Below are 21,279 nucleotides of genomic sequence, written 5' to 3'. Positions count from 1 at the left end.
TAGACCCCGTCAGGAGGAACATTAGGAACATGAAATGCTCTGTAAATATGATGAAAATGTAGTTTTTGAAGAATTGTTCAATGTGTCTCTTTATCCACATTAGATTCTTCCAGCAGAGATAAACGAGTGAGATCATCATCATTTAACTGCACTGCAACCAGCTTCCCTCCTCAACCAGGTAAGTCTATTTAATTTTTCCAACCAGTACCATAGTAGTATGCAAAATAAAACAATAACAAATAAATTCTAAACAACTTTTAGACAAATAAAAATAAAGCTATCTTTATTTTTTCTATCCTTCATCCCTAATCTGTAAACCACAATCTGTGTACAATCTCATTGCAGTTTTTTTTCTCAAACCACAGACTTGAAATTTGATGCACAGCTACTTCACAATATGTTAGGTTTTTAACATATATCTTTAGGCTGTCTACCCACCACCCCTCCATACACACTCCCATACCCACCGTGGCTTGTGGTCAGTGTGAATGGCAAGAAATACTATAGTATGTTCTCTCAACAGACACACTGCCACACAGACTGTGATGGTAGTATGATGGATGGAAGACTTGCACATAATCCAAAGAAAAAAAAACTGGGTCCAAATTCCACCCATTATATTTAGATTTTTTTTAAATCAAACATTTCCATCACTTGTTGTAAAATCCTCAAGCATCACTAAGTTGGGATTTAATCTCTGCATTTATTGATTGCAATTTTGCGTTTTCACTAAAAGGAAAAACTAAGACTATTGTATGTAAAGAAGCTTTCCAGTACTTTCAAAAAGCTAAATTTCCCTCATGGACAGATAAAATTGTATCTATCTACTAACCATAGTAATGTAATAAATGCACTAGTAACAGACCCTCTACATCTAACACCTAACAATAGCATTTGCATCTTTAGATGTGCCTGGTTTGAGTGAGGCTTGTGTGTGATTATGACATGACATAGACTGGTTCTACTTCTGGGCCTGATTTTTGTTTTATGCCTAGTATTGCCTGATTGGTCTCTGGGCCTCAGAAAATTAATATATAATCTTAGACTATAATGGAGCATAATATGTGACCAAGACATTTTTGAAAAGCAAAGCTTAATTCATTTGAACAATATGGCACAGTATAGATTTTGCAAATAAGACTTGCTCTGATGTTTAAAAACTGACTGGTGTGTGAGCTATCCAAAATCAAAGATGAGAATATTGTTTTGTTTGGGATTTACAACTAATGAATTGGTGTAACACTTAAAAGTCTGCAAATCTGTTAACTTTTTAACCTAAGATTCCAACAAGTATTGTTTTAATTTATTTGTCTTTTGTCTTTATTGTATCAGATTCTTTCTCCATAAATGTACAGTACATTATTCATTACACTGAACTAAACTATGCTGCAGTTAACATTACATGCATTCTTTTTAGGTCATACAGAAAAAACACACCCATGAAAGGTTATAGCAATATAATAATATTATGATTGTGTAGTATCATTAGGATTGCATTTTATTGTTGTTTTTATTTTATTTTGCAGCACCCCGAAACAATGTATTCATGCCATCAAGTCTTTCTATGATAAATACAGAAAGAGGGAATTTTACACCAGGTACGTCCACCACAGTTACTCTGGTCTTATAATTAATATATAATTTTACAAGCCTTGAAAGGAAACAAATGCTACGTACCATCTGCCATCTAGTGGACAATTAGTGGCAATGTGCTGCATGTCAACATGCAATGCTTGAATTTCACTGTACATGTGCTTTTGTGATTTGCATTTATTTTATCTACAATTTCAGAGTAACAGTTGCCTTTTATATACGGGCTGTTCCTGGAATTTACTGGCTTGTCATCTGTTAATAACAAGTATGTTCGGAGATTTTTCAGATGAGGACGACAAAGTTCTAAACTTATAAACTGATGTTTTATTTAAGCGTGATTTCTGCCCTCCTCATGATACTAGCAGGACAGACTATAGCTCCAGGCAGCCCTCAAATTAGAGATATATTGGTAGAATGATAAAGAAAGCTAAATCAACACATTTTGAATTTATGTTTGTGTCTGCATGTGTGTGGCTCAGCATTCTGTTACAGGCTGGCCCTAGTCTTGCCTTACATTTGCATTTATAACCTCTTGTCTTTCAGACATTAAAAAACTATTAAATTGTTCTTGCAGCGATAGCTTACTTTGTTGTAGTTCATCCAGTTTTTTTTCCCACAGTTGAGTATTTGTTATGTTTGATATCAGGGTGTTTCCAAGCATTTCCTATTGTCTGTTAGTCCTGAATACTTGTTCCTTTTTTAGTTTGATGTATTGTTTCAGTTAAATTTTTTTTAGGTGCACTTGCACAACTTTACAGCTGTAATGGAGCAGCAGATGCATCATTTGCACAGACAAATATACAAATTAGGTCAAATATTAAGTAAAACACAATTAAAAAGAGTAATTTCAATCTGCATTTACATGTGATTTAATGGCCTAGTTATTCACAGAAACCTAATTTCTAAAATGCCATGTAAACCCTTATTCCGGTTAGAGAAACTGAGTTATTGGTCTCAGAGGAAAAACTGCTTTACATAGGACTGCAACTAATGATTATTTTGGTAGTCGACTAATCGTTCAATTTATTTTTCGATTAATCACGATGATTTCATGCCTACGACCTGTGATTGTACATCCTGTTCTGGGCTCCAGTGCATGTCCTACCTCATCTGCTCTCACGTCTGTCAACCTGTGAATGTCATCCTGATGTCTCTGCATTAACACGATTAAAATGAATAACAATCAAATTAAAATAACCAGTGAAACATATGAATTTGAAAATAATCAGCTGTTTTAATATTAGTGTGACCATCACAATAAAAAAGAAATAGAATAAACAATACAAACTAAAGTGCACATAGTCTTTAAACAAAAAAAGTGCATTTAACTTAACCAAAAAATACATTGTTAAAACTGAATTGTTTTTCATATTTTAGTAATAAATGACAGAATGTAGACATAAACTATATAAAATGTAAAGCCTGAAGTGCAAAGATCAAATAAACACTTTCACAAAAGGTTCAAGGATGATACAATAGCTTCCGTGGTACAGCGGTAGAAATTGCTGACTTATAATCAAGAGTCTCCCGGTTTGATCCTGACTGCCTTGTATATTTACCCTTTTGAGTAGTGAGTTGCTCTTATTGTTAATATTATACAATAAACACATACATTTGATTTGCATCTGTAACAGCCACTGTATTAAATGTACAGTACTTGTAAAAGTTACCGTTGTTTTTTTGTTTTTTTTTTCACTTTTATTCTCTCAGTCACGATCACAATACATACTACCGTCCCCCCAGGGATCTGACGCTGTTACTTTTAATCTGAAACTGGGAATAACTGTAGATGTGAGTGGTGTTTTGAGACAATCGAACTGGAAATTCTCTGATCTTGATGGATAAAAGCTGACACACAAACACTGGCGAATCTGCCTTATTTGTATCTCATTGTCACTTGATTTTTTTTATTCAATTTTATTGAGTGTTCCCACTTACGCTGAATTAGTATATGCCTTAAGGCCCGTGATGTCAAAGCCGCACTGACAAAAAAACAGAGACAAAGGTATATATGATATTTGTAATTATTCATTTTATGACCTTATAGTACATTTCGGGAAAACATTCCGGCACGGATGCAACATTATTCATATTCATTTGCGTACCTTCTTGCTGTTGTAATCAATGACCGCATTTTTTTTTTTCCCGATCTTGCCCAGTCTTCACAGGACTCCAGGACATGCAGAGAAAAAAATGTTCCTCTGCAAGTTGAGCCATGAACACTCTTTTTTTCTCAGTGGACCGCGTACATGCCTTGCACAGTACATGTGATTTGATCGCTGCCAGGTCAACTTGTTATAGCACAAGCAACTGGCCACCTGCATGCTGCTGCTAGCACTGAGAAAGTTCACGCCTTCTGGTGTCAGCGCGCAGCACCGGGGAAAAAACAAGAAAGAGACAAATATATGTGACATTTTGAAGAAATCATTGTATGACCTGAATAGTACCAGAAAACATCATCGCACTAATGCAATATTATATGAAAACGCACAGATTGGGTGTAAATGTGTTACTTGTAAAAGTTAGCTTTTTTTACTTTTATTTTCTCAGTCTCGTTCATGCTCTCCCTCCCCTCCTGATCTGACCCTAGCTAACTAACTAACTAACAGTGCTAGCATAAATTCTCAAGAGACGGCGGCATCACATCTCCAGGATGCTTTCGTTTCAGATGCTAATGCATCGCGATGGTGCTGCCATGAAACGAAAGCTCCTCTTTACATAATCTGCATTCAGCTTTTTTTTCGTTATCTGTAAAGTGCTCCCACACTTTAGAAAGTTTCTGTCTCAATTTTATTCCATCTCCTTCCCCCTACTCTATCCAACTCGCCATTGCAACCACATTTATTTACCTCTACATTCTTCTTCTCCTCAGTCATTCTTCTTCGTTGGTAGGACTGTGTGCAGTCTTGGCAAACAATAACAAACGATACTGCCCCAAGACGTTTGTGTAGTGCATTGCAGTTACAAAAACCATTGTGGTTCTTTGTGACTGGAGCCTCTATTGAAGGTTCTGTTGCGTCGACAATAAAAAAATCCACGTCAACGATTTTTTGTAGTCAACGTCGTCGATTACGTCGACTAATTGTTGCAGCCCTACTTTACAGAGGTAGATTTCTCCATAAGTAACCCCATTATTTGGACATATAAATCCTTAATTGGGTTATAGCTAAGATTTTTGTAGCTTGTCAGTGTCTATTGCACTGCTCAGTTCCGCATACTGAGATGTAGCCTCAGGTAGAAGTGTCTACAAGATAAATTTACAAATGCTCAGGCGAATACATTATTCCCTCATATTTCAGAAAATAGTAAATTTATGTTAATGAGCTTAACTTAGCTCAGCAGCACAATCTCAGGAGAAGTAAGGCAACATATTAAAAGTAATGTACGTTAAGCAGTCTGATTACTTTTTAATGTAACGAATAACCAAATGTAATGCTTATTTTATTGAAATAAAAATATACCTGTGTTGTTCATATCCCATAAACACTGTGAGTAAGGCAAGAAGCAAACGTACCAGTGCACTGCTGCATTACAGGGCTCAGTTGCACAGCCAATCAGAAGAGTGTGCTGCTTACAATCCAGTAACAGAAAAATATTAATAAGGCATCAGTTTAGTTTTCATCCAGCTATTTGCTGTAGATATGTTAAAACATTGTGAACGAGTGTTGCAGCAACCAGCATTAATAATACAAATCATTGGCAGCTCAGGTTGGGGATGTAAAAAGGAGATGGATGTAAGTTATCTACTACAGCACACGAAGTACAAGAATATTATCAAAGGCTTCATGCTTGTTTGGGATTAACAGTTTATTTAGTTTGGAGTGTTTGCAAAAGGCGGTTTTTAAGAAACGAGTCTTCTGCCATACCTGGATTACTCACCTTATCCTGTTTTGTGTATGCATGCAAATGCACTGATTGCATGGTATATGAGGATATCATGATGGAGCATGTCGGTGACATATTATGAATTAAAGACGGATTAGTTAATTACCTAGGTGATAGCATGCATTTTGTATGGTAGTTTTCTAATATGGTTAAAGAAGAGACTTCTTCAATGAAATAGCCTAACACCTCTTTGGTGTTTTAGAATCAGTACCTGCTCCATCAAATGGTAAGAAGAATGTGATCAGACCTGCCACCCTTCCTGCTCCCCAACCACAAAGTATCACATTTCCTGCTGCCAATGAAGCAGCCCCTGGAAGCAGCATTGGTGCTAGCTGTCTACCCCAGAGAGATGAAAAAGGACACCAGAAGGTAACACTTTTGAACTTTGAAACCTTTTGTTGTGTCAGATTAACTGTTGTATGGTACTATTGCTCCTCTTTCATTTTAAATGGCTTTCTAGTCATTGTATGGTGGACTGATTCTATGTAAGAGTTATTGAGGCTGAAACTGACTGATAAATTATTTTGTCATGATATTGTCTCATTATGCAGCTCAGGTACTTGTGTAGTTGTTTTATGTTTAATATTTACTTCATAATTTGTGTTTCCTGCCAACAGGTGACACTGGAGACTGTGTGCTTACAAGCAAACTATGATGCAAATAGAGAATCAGCCTGCAGCCCCTTTCTCCACTTGTCCACAAAGGAAATATCAAGGTAAATAAGGACTAAACTCATTAGTTGGCTCTGATATATTTACCATCACTTAAGCAGATGGGTGATATCATGGTACAATGGGCTAGCACTGCTGCTGTACAGGTTCAGTGGCCCGTTCATTTGAGGCACAATCATTTGTGTAGGTAAGCTTAACATGAAGTTATTTGGACTCTTGCTCTGTTTAGGAATATGTTCTACCTAGCAATCTTTTCCTCCCATGTTGGCGTCAATCTGCTGATGACCCTCTACTGAGCATTTGAGTATGAGTATACCATGTGTTGGACTTGCACTGGAACTGCCTCCTGCCTCAGTACCTAGAATTTGGAATAGCTTATGTGCCACCCAATGAACCTGCTTTAGTATTAACGGGTTAAGACAATTAATACATTTGTAGTAGACATCTTTAGGTTTATTTTCTAAGCTAATATTTAAAATATGGAAACATTTTGCAGGAAGTGCTTGGATCAGGAAATGTCTGGAAGAGAAGCCAACCTTGAATTTGTATTTGGAGAAAATATGAGTGAAAGAGTTTTGGTAAGTGTGTTTTGGACTTGTATCATTTTATACTGTATATGTTTGGCATACATTGTTTGGAGTTCATATTGGCCCCGCTCTATAGGTTACCGGGAAAATAGTGTAGTTTTCACATATCTACTGTTTGTTCTTTGATGAATATAACATATTTTTACCTTTTCTTAACCACAATCCACACACATTATATTATAAAGAACTCTGAGTGCCATCATGGTTGATGTCTAATTTGAATTGATGCTGCCAACTTAGTATTGAAATAAGTGGGTTCACATAATTAATAAATTAATTATATTTTAAATTGTAATTGTGTATGTTTCATCAAGCTCATTCTTTTTCAATTTCTGTAAACTTCACAAATAAATAAAAACTGTAAAATACTTCAGGAACTTGTAAAGATAAATTCTGGCCATAAGGAGTTAAGTAAGAGCTTGCACTGCAGCATATTTGTCGCTCTGTCTCCACTGTCTGATGTAGCTCTGCCTAACCCCAACGTGGAATCCGGTTACACCCTCCTTTGGGAAGTAATACTGTGAAAATACCCCTTTAGCTAAAGTTCATCCTAAGGAATGCAAGCAATGCCTGATATTTCCTATTTTAAGGTACAGTGTAATAAAACATTGTTTAAATTAAAGAGATGACACAGTGATACTTTTCCCACTTTTTCCCTTTTTTGATAAACCAAATCTACCAAAAGAATAATTCAAAGTCCATAATAACAGTTGGGAAAATATTCTTTCTTCATTTTTCAGAGTCCAGTCAAACCATCATTCTCTGAAGACAGCGAAAGTGATGACTCATCTGATGAAGAGACAACATCCTCCGGAACAGAATCCTCATGTTCTGAAACTTATTGCAAAAGTAATTATTATTTTAATTCTGGTTTTTATTAGAACCACACGCCATATAATCATTATTTAGTTATCTTTACTGTTTAAGAAGACAGATTTTATATTACCAGGTCATCAAAAAACATGGTTAGGATATGAACCATTGTGAATTTCCTCCAGGATCTTGCAGTATGTAAAAGGCAAAGTAAGCTTCATCAAAAGTGAAGAGTGGACAGGGAAGAAAAGTAATAATCAAACACAAAGAGGTTCTTTAATCAGCAATGACCTGACACTTGAATGATTATTCCAGTCATATGTCAGATGATCCCAGCAGCTTTGACTTTCTGTTCCTTTTATAATAATAGTCTAGCCTCAGCTAATCACGTAGGTTGTAAATTCAGACAATTCATAATATCTGTTTCCTCTGCTTACACTATTTTTACCCTTCAAACATGCAAGGTTTTCTGAAGTTGGTTATCTTCTTCTTCACCTCAGTGCTCATCTCTCAGGAAAGGCTTATTTCTATTTTTGATGTCTGGTAGGGACCATTTGGTATTTCAATAAACACTGCAGCCATCACCAGAAAATGTGAGTTGGGAAGATGAGATCAATAAATTAAATGAATATATTTTTAATATTAATAAAATATATTAATTGGTGGTGTCAATTTCAAGCTGTAACTAGTAAATTGAGAAATCAGCTACACATAATTTTTTTTGTAATGAGTTGTCTTTCCACACTAGTCTAGTTCGAAAGTTGTAAACCATGTGCATGTCCAATGCTATGCCTTTTTTCCCTAAAATGTAGATAGAAAGCAAAAAAATTCCCCAATCACCCTTTTACATATTTTAAATGAATATTTTAAATTTCAAGATTTATTGGCAGTGGGCGATTTGAGAAATTGCTACATAGATATAGGCAATGGGTATGTGAACGGACAGTGTGTAACACATCACTAGCAGCTGCCTTCTTGGCTTATAGCCATTTGCTTTTCTTTGCATCTACCATTTTTTAACAAACAAATCTAGGATGTTGACCCACTTTTACTGTATTGCCATTTTCTGTATTACCTTTTATTATAGTTCACCTTTGTCAGGCTACCTTGATATACTTTTTGGTGTACCTGACATAATACTGATGTAATGATTTTTAATGTACATTTGAAGGCAGCACAGGTTTGTGGTGGTTAGTGCTGCTAACCTCACAACTCTGGAGACCTGGTAATATGGAGTTTAGATTTCCTTTAGATATTGCTGTGTCTTTTCACATTGCATATTCAGTTCAGAACCTGAATAGGGGTGTATTACTTTAAATGTATCGTTTGATTTCTCTTAAACTATAAGATTTTACATTTATGTCATTGCTGATTAAAATTATTTTTATAGAGGAATAAAAAACACTATATAAAGTAGAAATTAATAGATTTTTTTTCATTCATTCATTCAAGTAAGAAAAGGTGAAGTGGGTCTTTTGATTTTGATTTCAAATTTGACAAAAAAAAAAAAGAAGCAGTACAAAATTGGACACTTTAGGACAAGAATCCAAGTGCTATATAACTTTGTCTATCAGAATGCTTCAGCATGACACCTAATAAGTCACAATATATGTAAGAGATTGATATTATGCAAGACAGTGGACTAACAGTGCTGTCTTTTTCTTTATTAGCAGTAAAACATCGGACATTAAGAGAGTCTGCTGCTGCATACACCGCTGCTTCAAGTCAGAGGTGTCTTCTAGAGGAAGTAGATGTATTCACTGGAGAGGAAGATGAAAGTAATGTCCTGCAGGTACTGCAATGCACATTAATCCATTTCCTTTGTATTATAAAACAATGAATTCTGTGTGATACTTATAATTGACCCTATAGCATAGATTAACCAAACAGTAAGAAGGTATTTTTAGTTTCCAGTACAGGCCTGAACAAGCTATGGCATACATTGTGTCTATAATGGTGGTAATAACTAAACAAATACTTGCACACATATGGTCTGTTGTCAAAAACAAACAAACTCGGGCCCCTTAACAGTAATACAATAGTTTTTTGCCCGAGAAACTTATTTTTTTAACAAAAAGTATGGTTTGTGTCTCACTGAAAAAACAGGATAGTGTTCATTTCTGACTGATATTACTTCAGAAGTTCACACTTGCAGTTCTTAGATGCCCTTATTTCTGAGTCAACAGTTATGTTTGTTAAAGTGTTGGATGCTAACATATTTGCCACCATTTTGTCTGTCACCTGTATGGGAATAAAAGCACATAGACATAAATACATCAGAAGTGAAAAAAGTACTAAAAATCTACTGAAATAGAAGAATACCTACATGGACAAAAATTTACTTCAGTAAAAGTAAGTTACGTGGAAACTATCCAAAGGAGGCTTGAAAAAAATTACTGAAGTAAAAGTACAATAGGGTTAATTCAGAAAAAAAAGCAAATATTCTCAAATATCCATATTGTACAATACATTGGAAAGTACAAGAAAAAATATATAGCAATAAAATAGATTTTATTAATCAAAAGACACGTGTACAATTATGTTTGTATGTGCATGTCCATGCGGTATATACACAGTACTCTGTGTGTGTGTGTGTGTGTGTGTGTGTGTATTATATAATGATAAATTTTATTATGTGTGTGTATGTATACACTTAGAAACAGAAAGACTATGCTGTATTTTATATGGCAATTAAATTTTAAACAAATTTAGTCTGCACATGAAATACAAAAAATTATTACTAGACATGCACTATCCATCCATCCATTATCCAACCCGCTATATCCTAACTACAGGGTCACGGGGGTCTGCTAGAGCCAATCCCAGCCAACACAGGGCGTAGACATGCACTATACCAATTACAATTTGAAATCAATAAAAATGCTGCTATATTATTTAGGTTGACATTCAGAAGTCATTGACCACACTTATCTCAGTCAATTACACTATAAGTGCCCTTGCTGAAGCAAACTGTATGTTTCAAATCTAAAACATGCAAAATCTTACATAATTACAACAAATGCATAGTAAGCAAGTAGGGTGATCCAGATCTAATTATGCAGATCCAGATCTTCTGGATGACTTTGATTTATGCGGGGACGATTCCAGTTCAGCGCAAAGACAATTCTTCATGTCATCAGTTCACACACTTCTCGATGGTCCAGGATTTTTTGGGTGATTTTCTATGTAATAAACTAAATAAGTTATAGCGTAATAAAAATTGCATAATTAGATCTGGACAACCCTATACAGTCTGCCTAGAAACAGCATATAGAAGCAAATTTACAAAAATTCAAACCATATTAAATATGTTATCTTTAAATATTATAGTAGAACAGTGGTGAACAAATTGCAGTAAAATTCTTGTAATTGTACTCCTTAATTACATGAGTGTTGAAAAAGCACAAAAATGGAGGCAGAAGTTATTAGGAGATGAGCAGAACAACTTGTTTTCTCATTTTTTACTCAGTTAAAATATGTGCTTAGATCAATGGCATTTATGTCCTCAATATAATGTCGAAGTTTGTTTCTTTCCTACAAACTTTGTGTGATCAATTCTTAGGTGTCATATGCACCATTAAAGACAGCCGCTTGCATTTGTCAGTTTAATCCTCAGTATGGAGCATTTTATGTAGCCTTATTCAATTGGTAAAAGCAAACATTTTGTAAGATCTAATATTCATATACAGAAAATTACTGTTAAATATTACAAACTTACAAAGTTGCTCTTGTATGAAGATAAAACTACAGTTGTTTGGATAGTTTACATTACATAATGAAGCAGTATTGCCTTATGTCCCTGAGACTGACCAGCTCTTCTAAATTTGACCAGTGATATACTGTCTCCTTCTTTATACAGTACAGTATATAGTGTTGCTGCTAACACTACTCTGAGAACGTTCCACTGCATCTTACATTTTACAGGTATATTTATGTCCAGCAGAAACATTAAGTCACTGCAGACAAGAGTTCTTGGCCAGTGTACTAGACATTTAAGCGTGATATGCTGAGATGCAGTGGCTTACTGAGGCAGAGAAAACTGCACACCCATTATTTACTAAAGTACTTTACATCTGCAGTTCATGACTTACAACCCCTGAAAATTTTGCGCGCAGTTTTTAATTTTAATTGGCTACTGTGAACTCCATGTTTTCAACACAACTAATTAATGGCACTTTGTAACAACCATCCTTGAAAATGTATGTATGATTACTATTAAATAAATATACCTTTTAAAGAGTAAGTATTTGTATTTTAAAAATAACTTTTAAAAAGTACAATTCCCTACACAATCTACTCAAGTGCAGTAACAAAAGTAAATATAATTTTTTTAGTTTCCACCACTGAAATGCATTACACATGAATAAAAAATAAAAACAACTTTTTAAATGTTTTGTTTGAGATAAATAAAAAATATCATTTCATACATAATATTGAAGAGAAGCTTTAAGATTTTCACCTGACCAAAGACATTTTAACCTAATGGTGTAAATGTTACAACACAAGTGATTAGTTACATCAGGAGCTGGAAGCAGAACATAACAAGAGCACTTGTACCCACTTGTTCGTGTCCAGGCTGCCTAAAGATGGTATTTATTATGTGAGCCAAAGCAGGCACAGCTTGTTGTAGGTGGGACACCAATATATACCAAAGAGGAATATATAAAAACACATTAGCACACTCCATGGCACTGGTGAAATTTTTACACTCACCATTTCACCTGAGGGGCCAACATGTTTATGATACTTCCATGTTACTTTTATTGTACCTCATTCTATGTTTTATCCTCCAGTTTACACCATATTATTTTACAATGCAATCCCACCTTGATACAGGATGTAAATTGACCCTACACAGGGTGAATGTACATCCTGTAACTAATACAGCTACCAAAACACGTCATCATGCTTAAACCAGTTACATGTCATGTCCCTGCCCTGTTTGAGAAAACCAGTATTTTTGAGGTAATTCATGAAGACAAAGATTACATCTGTTAACTAATCTTGGGACCAGCTCAAAATGTGTGAAAAGTACTTTGAATAATGAAATATTCATGTTAAAAAACATGATAGTGTGCCCATCAGTAGTTTAAAATATAAATTGTTTCCTTTGGGGATTTGCAGTGTTCTGTAGATTTAAAAAAGTACAAACAACAAAAAAAAAGTCCAGCACAGCTTCTGTAATGTATTATTTTTCTGTTGTATAGATGACCTGCAAGCTCTTTGTGTTTGAAAAAGCCACCCAGACTTGGTCAGAGAGAGGAAGGGGAGTCCTGAGGCTTAATGACAAAGTGGCGGAAGGTCCTGGCTGTCTTCAGTCTCGTTTGGGTAAGAAACTGAACTTTTTGAACTAACTGAGCTTAATCATGTGTGCTTCCTACAAGCAAAACATATTGCCTCTTTTAAGTGATCTCAATATATTATATTTTCTGTGTCTAAAATATTATACAGTATAATGCTTGTTGAAGAAGAAGTATTTAATTACAGTATCAGCCCTTAATATTTATCTCTATTATAGGTGCTAGTGAAGTTTCAAGCAGTTCATTTTTCATTTTATAAAGTGACATTGATACCATGCACTATCAGAAAGAGTTTTACAGGCCAACCTAATTACAATACATCATCAAAAAAACATGATAAACAGTACAAAAAAAACAACAAATGCAGAAACATTTAGTTCTGATAGATACCAGGAGGAACTATGAGATACTGTATACGGTATACCTGACTGATATTATATTTAAATAGATCAATATTTTAAATAAATAAAAATAATCTATTCAGAATAAATACCACTGCTGTGCCAAGCGGAACAGGATAAGTTAAATTATGGGTAGGAGAACAAGTAAGTATTGTGTAGCATGGTAATAACAGTATAATCTCATTTAATATATGGAACTGTGGAAACATGTAAATGAAGGAAAAGACAGACAGCAGCATCATCAGTACAGCAAAGTTAAATAAGTTCTACAAGTTATCAAACGGTATCTCGTTTCATGCAATGTAATCAGTACTCTGAGGCTATGGACTGAACAGGCTTGAGACTATTTGATTTATGATAGGAAGCCAGTGTGAATAAGCCAGCTGAGAGGTTTCATTGTCACAGCATTTTATTTTGTACAACACCCTTTCTGCATAATTCTGAATCTGTCAATACCTTATAATTCTTAATGCAGGAGGAAAAATTATAAAGAACTGTATTAGTCCAATTAAGAATTGACAAAAATAATACAAAGCACTTCATAGTTTGATCTAAAGACGTAGACAATGGCAATGATTTTCAGATGAATTGGTATTTCCCAGTGTTTAATATAGGCTTTGATTAATTCTGTGGGCAAAAGATGTTGGTCTTTGATTGATTCAGCTAACCACAGTTGTCGGCACGAAGTCCTGAGTAAATTTAACTTTACACTATATAGTAACAGTATATGAATATACTGCATCACAGCTTTTAAATGTTAGGGTTTTTTTCTTTTTTTTCCTTTCTATGCATAACATTATTAATATTAGAAAAATAAAACAATTCAAGTACTTTTTTGCTTTTTTGAGAGTTAGCTGTGTATTAGATATTTGTCACTCTTCTAGAGGTTAAGATTTTTGTTAATTTTGAGATAATCTATAAAATATTCTATTGCAGAAAATGACATTTTATCCAGTAGCTGCAGCCAAAGAGATGTGAATGCCTAAAAGCAAAGGCAAGAAGCTGTGCCACATTACTTTAGACAGTTCTTCATTCAACAAATGCAAAACTATAGCCTGATATACTGAAGTTGTATGATGATAATTAATTATTTGATTTGGCTTAATTACCTTATTATTGCCTTATTGGTGTTAGTTCTGTTAAGCAGCATTTATAAGGAAATAGCACTAATTTGAAATATCTTAAGACAAACCCTGCAATTACTAAGGAATTTATGGGATGTCCAGCTTGTGAAAATTAGAGCTAACAAACAACTTTCAGGATAACTGAAAATTTGTTAGGGAGTATCAAGTTGAATAGTGTAATGTTATAAGTGCAGTACTGTGAAAAGCCATTATAGTGAAATGCCTCAAGTCATTCATTTTATGCTTACGTTGCCTTCCAGTCATGAGAAACCAAGGAAATCTGAAGTTGATCCTCAACTCTAGGCTATGGGCTCAGATGCATTTACACAGAGCTTCAAGGAAAATGTTGCGCTTCACAGCTGTTGACCTTGAAGACCAAACTGTAAGAGTGTTCCTGGTGCAGGTAAGGTTCAAATGTAATTAACATTTGTTAAAAATTGTTATTTTTTCATTCAAAAGACACCTTTATGCAAGGCAATTTGTGAACAGCATCATCCATAATACAGAGAATGTGTGATTAGAAATTATACCATCAAAAGGAAACAAATTTCAAGGTAAAGCACAAAAAGGCTAGTATTATAGTTAGTGAGCCCATTGGCTACATGAAAAACTAGAATTCAGACAATTTCAAATGATGTTTGATTAGGTCAGCGCAAATTTTGATATCTTGAAGGAAAGCCAATGAGTAAAAAATGTATGCAGTACCAAGATACTTTGTAAAGTGGCATGTCTTCAAGAGGTGCCAGGTCATGGGAAGATTATTCCATAGTAGGAGTAAGAAATGCGTTGTCTAGTTTATCTTATCTGGCAAGTCCCTCCCAGACAGGCCAAACCAGAATGAAAGCATCTTGATGGGACCAGACCAGAGACTGAAGGTATTGAGCAACAGAGCCAGGCAGGAATCTGTAGGTCAAGATACAAGTTTTGAATTTGATCCTTTCAGCAAATTGCAGAGAGTGAAGCAGAGGTGTAGTATGGGTGAAACAAGAAACAGAATACACCAATTAGGCTGATGCATTCTGAAGGAGCTACAGTTGCCTGATAGCAATTGATGAGAGCCCTTTCAAGACAGAATTACAATAATCCACCTGAGAGAGAGAGAGATCAAGAACCTGAAAAGTAACATGAGTGGCATAGGTGAAGGGAAAGGTCAAATCTTTTTAACATTGTGAAGCAAGAGTGGGTAATTAAAGAAGTTTGTTGATGGAATGAGAGGGGATTTTAAACAGGGTTCAGCCAAGATTCCTGCTTTATCTGGTGGCAAGAGAGTGGCATTATCAAGGACTGTTTTTACTGAAAGATCTCAGAAAGGAAAAACAGAAGGAAAGTTCAGGTACAAGTAGAGGTTAACTTTAGGAAGCTATTTGTTTATCCATGATAAGATGACAGGGAGGAAGTTGAAGGATCTATGCTTCATCACTGAAGAGATGGTAGGAGAAACCAAGAGTGGAATAAGAGTGCCAGGGAAACAAATGTAGATAGAGAAGAGGGCACGTTACTGATACTGGAGACTCACCACTGGAGAGTTTACAAGGAGACCTTGGAAAGCTACATCATCACACATAGAACAACTTTTCAAAAATTCACACCCATCCAGTAGCACTTGTCAGAAAAGGATACTTAACATTATCTCAATACAAAAATGTTTATGATGTGTTTGTGGAAGAGCCTGTAAGCTGCCATCTGCCACAAGGTTAAGTAGCAGTGTCTGGATATTTTTAATACAAATAATCTGACTTCAAATCGGTATCTTCCAATTCAGCGTGAAAGTATCTTAAAATATACAGTGGTTATTTTGTTCATATATTGTTCTACACTAGTCACTGTTTTTGGATATGCTTGTTTTGCTCAATCTTTGCACACCATTACCCACAATTTTTCTAGGTACTGTATACTCATAAACTTTTGGATCATATTAATTAAGAGATTACAAGTTGTATCTACTACAGATACACAGATGACTTCTTTTAACACTGTGGTACAGTAACAACGGTAACCCTATCCAGTAAAACATTTTCAGAAATACTAGAAAAATTACATTGCACAGCCAGCTTAAAATGGCTAAGATTAATTTTTAAAAGACAGGTCATTCAAAATTATACATTTGCTTGCATAAGGGTGGCATATTGGCATAGCAGTAATCTAGAGTCTTCATTTTATTGTGATGGACTGGCATCTAGTGCCATGTCCTGCCTTGTAGCCAGTGCCGGTTGTGTGGGTAGATGAATTCATTTAATCATGATCTATATTTTCCTTGAACATTCAGATTTCCTAGGCCTAGTTTTAGCCTCCTGAATATTAAATGTATTTTAGAAATCTGTTGTATTTCCAGTTGAGCTGTAAATATGTACATTGCCTTGTTGCACCTGTCTTGACATGCCAACCATTTTACTGCAGGCAACCTTAAAGGAAGTTTCACGCTTGTATGTGGCAATACATCACCGTTTAGTACTGCTACAGAACTGTGCTAAAAAAAATCAGGAGAACCAGTTGAGTCCCAGGAAATTACAACCACAGTCTGGAGTTCCTGTCCTCAACTATGATAGCGAGAAGGAAGATGAAGATGACGATGATGAGGAGGAAGAAGAGGAGAAGCTTGTCCGCATTGCCTGCCCCAGATCTGGTAAAGAGATCTTAACATATATGATATTTACTTGTACAAGATACTACAACAAGCATGGTCAGATCTGGACAGCAAGCAAATGCATGTTATTTTCTTGCTTACAATAGAGTGTATTTACATTTCTTTTGTAACTGCTTATTTTTTTCTTGATTTGTTTTCCTGCATGCTTTTCATTCCTTCACTAGCAAGATTATTATATTTCTGGCATTGACCTAAATTAGCACACAGTTACATTCAATGCATTATTAATAAAATATGTTAGTGCAAAATGCAGCATCAACTTAAATGTCCACATAATTGTATAAAATATTTTCTCGAGTATGTGTTGATTTAAAAGAAAATCATTCAATTTACAATTTTTTTCTTTTTTCTTTTTCACAACTTGGCTTTGTGGAATGCTTTGTAAATATATAAATAGTTTTAATGTGGAGAAAAATAGGAGACATTTCCAGCATGTTTAAGAATTATCATTAGAGATGAGGCACTTTAATATCTGTAATTGAGCCTGAGTTATAAGATACCTTTTTCTAACCTGAATTATAACTCCACATCAGATTGTTTTCCTTAAAAAGTAATAAAAATCAGTCTCTCGATTTATACACTGTGCCAAAGTACCAATTTCCAAGTCAGGATTTGCAGTGCACAGGAAGTTCCTCAATGGGGAAAAAGGGTGTCTCTATGCAAACACCGTCCTCTTAATGTTCTTTATGTTTTAATTTTATTCTGCAACAAGGTTTGTCAGTTTCCAATATGGAGGTGACAAGCTTGTCAGTTTCGAGAGAAGTATTTTCCCATTTACTGTGAAATTATGAGACAAAGACAGACATCCTGTTTAGTTCATCTATTTGATACCTTTGCACCAGTAATTGTACATCAGTAGTCCTGTACATGTATGTTTCATGCAGGGTCATCATGAGGAATCAAATGAGTACATGGTCATGAGAAAGTCTAAGCTCTAACACATATACATTCAAAAAAGATACTATAAACTCTGTCAGTACCAAGTCCCCTGTGCTCTCTCAGTTCTGTTTTAATCATTAGCCACACACTGAATTGCTTTTTCCCTTTGTCTTTGTGAGTCTTTATGATATTACTTCATGTCCATAACATGTCCTTGATTTGTATCATCTGAGGTGCTAGAAACATATACTGTATATCAGAGTGCTTAAACTATGGATCATAACACAAATTGGGTCACAGACATGTATGTGATGAGCCACCATATGATTTGTATTAAAATGAGCTGAGTTATTCCATTTGTGAATTCTGAGGCAAGTGATATACACTAAATGGCCATTTTATTAGGTACACCTTACTAGTACCATGTTGGACCCCATTTGCCTTCAGAACTGCCATAATTCTTTGTGGCATAGATTCAACAAGGTGTTGGAAACATTTCTCAAGGATTTTGGTCCATATAGACATCTCGCAGTTGTTGCAGATTTGTTGGCTGCACATCCATGATATGAATCTCCCATTCCACCATATCCCAATGGTGGTCTATTGGATTGAGATCTGGTGACTGTGGAGGCTATTTGAGTACAGTGAGCTCATTGTTGTTTTCAAGAAACCAGTTTGAAATGATTTGAGCTCTGTGACATAGTTTGTTATCCTGCTGGAAGCAGCCATCAGAAGATGGGTGCACTGTGGTCATAAAGGGATAGAACATGGTCTGCAACAATTCTAACCCTACCATCCGAATGTTGCAGCAGAAATCAAGACTCATCAGACCAAGCAACATTTTCCCAATCTTCTATTGTCCAATTTTGATGAGTCTTTGCAATTGTAGCTTTAGTTGCCTGTCCACACCTGGCAAGAGTGGCACCTGGTGTGGTCTCCTGCTACTGTAGCCCATTTGCTTCAAGGTTTGATGTGTTGGGCATTCAGAGATGCTCTTCTACATACCTCAGTTGTAACAGGTGGTTATTTGAGTTACTGCTGCTTTCTGTCAGCTTGAACCAATCTAGCCATTCTCCTTTGATCTCTGGCATCAACAAGGCATTTTCACCCAGAGAACCGCATGCTCACTGGACATTTCACTTTTTTTGGACCATTCACTGTAAACCCTAGCAATGGTTGAGCATGAAAATCCTTTGCTCAAGGGCCCAACAGAGTAGAGTCACTTCTGGGGTTTACGGGATTCGAATTGACAACCTTCCGGTATGCTGGTTCAGATCCCTGGCCTCAGAGCCGTATCCTTATGCTGCCCCATTATAAAGAAAAATCTGTTTCTCTCAGCATAACTAAACCATATTCTAAGTATTTAAACTGTCAGTGATATATATCACCTCAGAAATCTGTTCTCTGTTTTGAATGATAATTATGCATTGTTTTACTACCAATATGTTTGCTTTCCACATTTTTCTTTTAGTAATATTCATGTGAGAAATTTGGTATTCTTGAATGAAACAAAAAAAGTACTTTTTTATTATATGGCTATTACTATTTGTGTATGGCTCTACTGCTATTATGGAAATAATCCCCTTTTGTGTCCTAGTTTGTTGTCATGTTTCTCATCTTCCTCAGATTAAAAAGTTTAAAAACTCCTGCTGTATTTAAATATGTAAATTTACAGAAATCAAAAAGTATACCGAATGTACCTTGTAAAACAACAACTTATAAAAGTATTGTGCAGAATGCATGTTTTGTGTTACACTTTAATTTCTGGTTATAAGATTGAACTCCCTTAAAGCTAAAAAAGGCAGTTACATTTTATTTAAATTTGGTATATAAAAACTTTTTACACATTCTAATGCAGATTTTATGTATCACTGTTAGTGGTTAAGACATGTTCTTTATAAAATCGAACAGTTTCTTTGTGAAATTCATACTTTTACTTCAAAAATCCTCTGAGTGAGGGAAGAAAAACTGTATTCAAATTAAGTATTTTTGTTGACATTTTTTAAATTTTATTTTACAGGTCAGTCAAAATGGAGTCGAAGTGGGACACGCAGCCAGGCTGGCATCTGCACATAACAGGACTCCCTTGTGGAGACAGAGGAGCATTGTTCTTACATGGACAAACCTTTACTAAGTAATGGAAGGCAACATATCTTCTTTTTTATTGAAGACAATCACTTGTCCTTCATAAAAGATTTTCTGTCATTATGGAAGATTCCACACCACTTTACATATCCAGCAAAAAAACACACAAAAACCTAAAGATTGAAAATATTCACTGTATGGAGATTGCAAAATTATGTTTTTTTTAAACACCAACGTGACTGGACGTCTGAAAAGACCCCCTAGCCTTACCATCCACTGCTAAAAACTGACTGCAGAACAAAGCTCTATATATGTTTTCTGTTTATATATTAATATATGTACAGTATATATTGTATATTATATGAATTGTCCGTTGTCTTCTGTAGACACATGTTCTAAATAATTTATTTTGGGGTGCAATTATATTTATATGTATAAACATGACTACTTAAATTCTTGAAGCTTATTCTATGGGTTTACACTCATCATATTGATAAGTGTGGTTTACTTTTATCTGTGCATGTCGAGAGGTAAGTTCAAATTAAAGGTTTATATGCTGCCAACTGATTTTCTAACTTCAAAAATACATACAAATACAGAAATACACAAGGCTTTGACTTTTTTATTAATTGAAGATATATTGAAAATATAAACTAATATGCCATTCTACGACTAATTTTACATTTTTCTCTGTAAAATGTTTAACATGTTTTATGCAAAGCCATTTAATTCAAATCCCTTTTTTGTTTTTTTGTTATTTTTGTTAATTTTCATTCTAAAAATGTGATTTCATTGTTTGTCTTCACTGATAAATCAGATAACTGCAGTTGCGTCAAGCTATTTTGTTCACCACTTAAAAGTCATTTTGTCTTTAGCTTTTGAATAACTGCATAATGACATTATTGCAAAATAGATTTTTTAAATTGAAATGAATATAAATAAGAAAGGAATGATTCCTTTGATATTAAACTAACATATTGATCATATTGACCATAAAACACCATCAAGATATAATTCAACGTATACATTCACAATAATACGTTTGAATGTGCATTGAATTCCATTTGTATATTTTGTGTAGCCAGAGCAGTTTAAAGGTTTGTAACATATTGTGACACTTGCTTAGGTTTTCACTTTACTGTCTACCAAATTAAAAACAGCAGCACTTTCTATAGATTTCTTCCTGACATGTCTGGTCTGTTTTGTAAGGCAGCATCTCACAAAACATACGTTGGTACTGTGATCATTTCTTGGCAGAACATCTGTTGCATTTTTGTATGATAGCAAATACATAACA

General features: G+C 34.9%; 1 protein-coding gene across 2 annotated transcripts in view; it reads left to right on the top strand.

Moving 5' to 3' along the window:
• LOC120527292 (ran-binding protein 3-like) overlaps positions 1-20,326 on the top strand; it is a 47,844-nt gene extending 27,518 nt beyond the window's left edge. Inside the window, exons 5-15 of one of the 2 annotated variants that reach the window (XM_039750536.1) lie at positions 104-178; positions 1,527-1,598; positions 5,681-5,847; positions 6,096-6,193; positions 6,646-6,727; positions 7,477-7,585; positions 9,223-9,341; positions 12,757-12,877; positions 14,635-14,777; positions 16,772-16,997; positions 19,918-20,326. In XM_039750536.1, coding sequence (XP_039606470.1) covers positions 104-178; positions 1,527-1,598; positions 5,681-5,847; positions 6,096-6,193; positions 6,646-6,727; positions 7,477-7,585; positions 9,223-9,341; positions 12,757-12,877; positions 14,635-14,777; positions 16,772-16,997; positions 19,918-19,973 — 1,268 coding nt within the window. In that variant the 3' untranslated portion in view covers positions 19,974-20,326. Of the gene's footprint in view, positions 1-103; positions 179-1,526; positions 1,599-5,680; positions 5,848-6,095; positions 6,194-6,645; positions 6,728-7,476; positions 7,586-9,219; positions 9,342-12,756; positions 12,878-14,634; positions 14,778-16,771; positions 16,998-19,917 lie in introns of both variants that reach the window. The other variant, XM_039750535.1, reaches the window with a different exon arrangement.
• Positions 20,327-21,279: the final 953 nt, after the last annotated feature.

This window comes from Polypterus senegalus, chromosome 4, assembly GCF_016835505.1.
Source record: "Polypterus senegalus isolate Bchr_013 chromosome 4, ASM1683550v1, whole genome shotgun sequence".
Taxonomy (NCBI): Eukaryota; Metazoa; Chordata; class Cladistia; order Polypteriformes; family Polypteridae; genus Polypterus; species Polypterus senegalus.
This window is presented reverse-complemented; position numbering and strand designations above follow the sequence as displayed.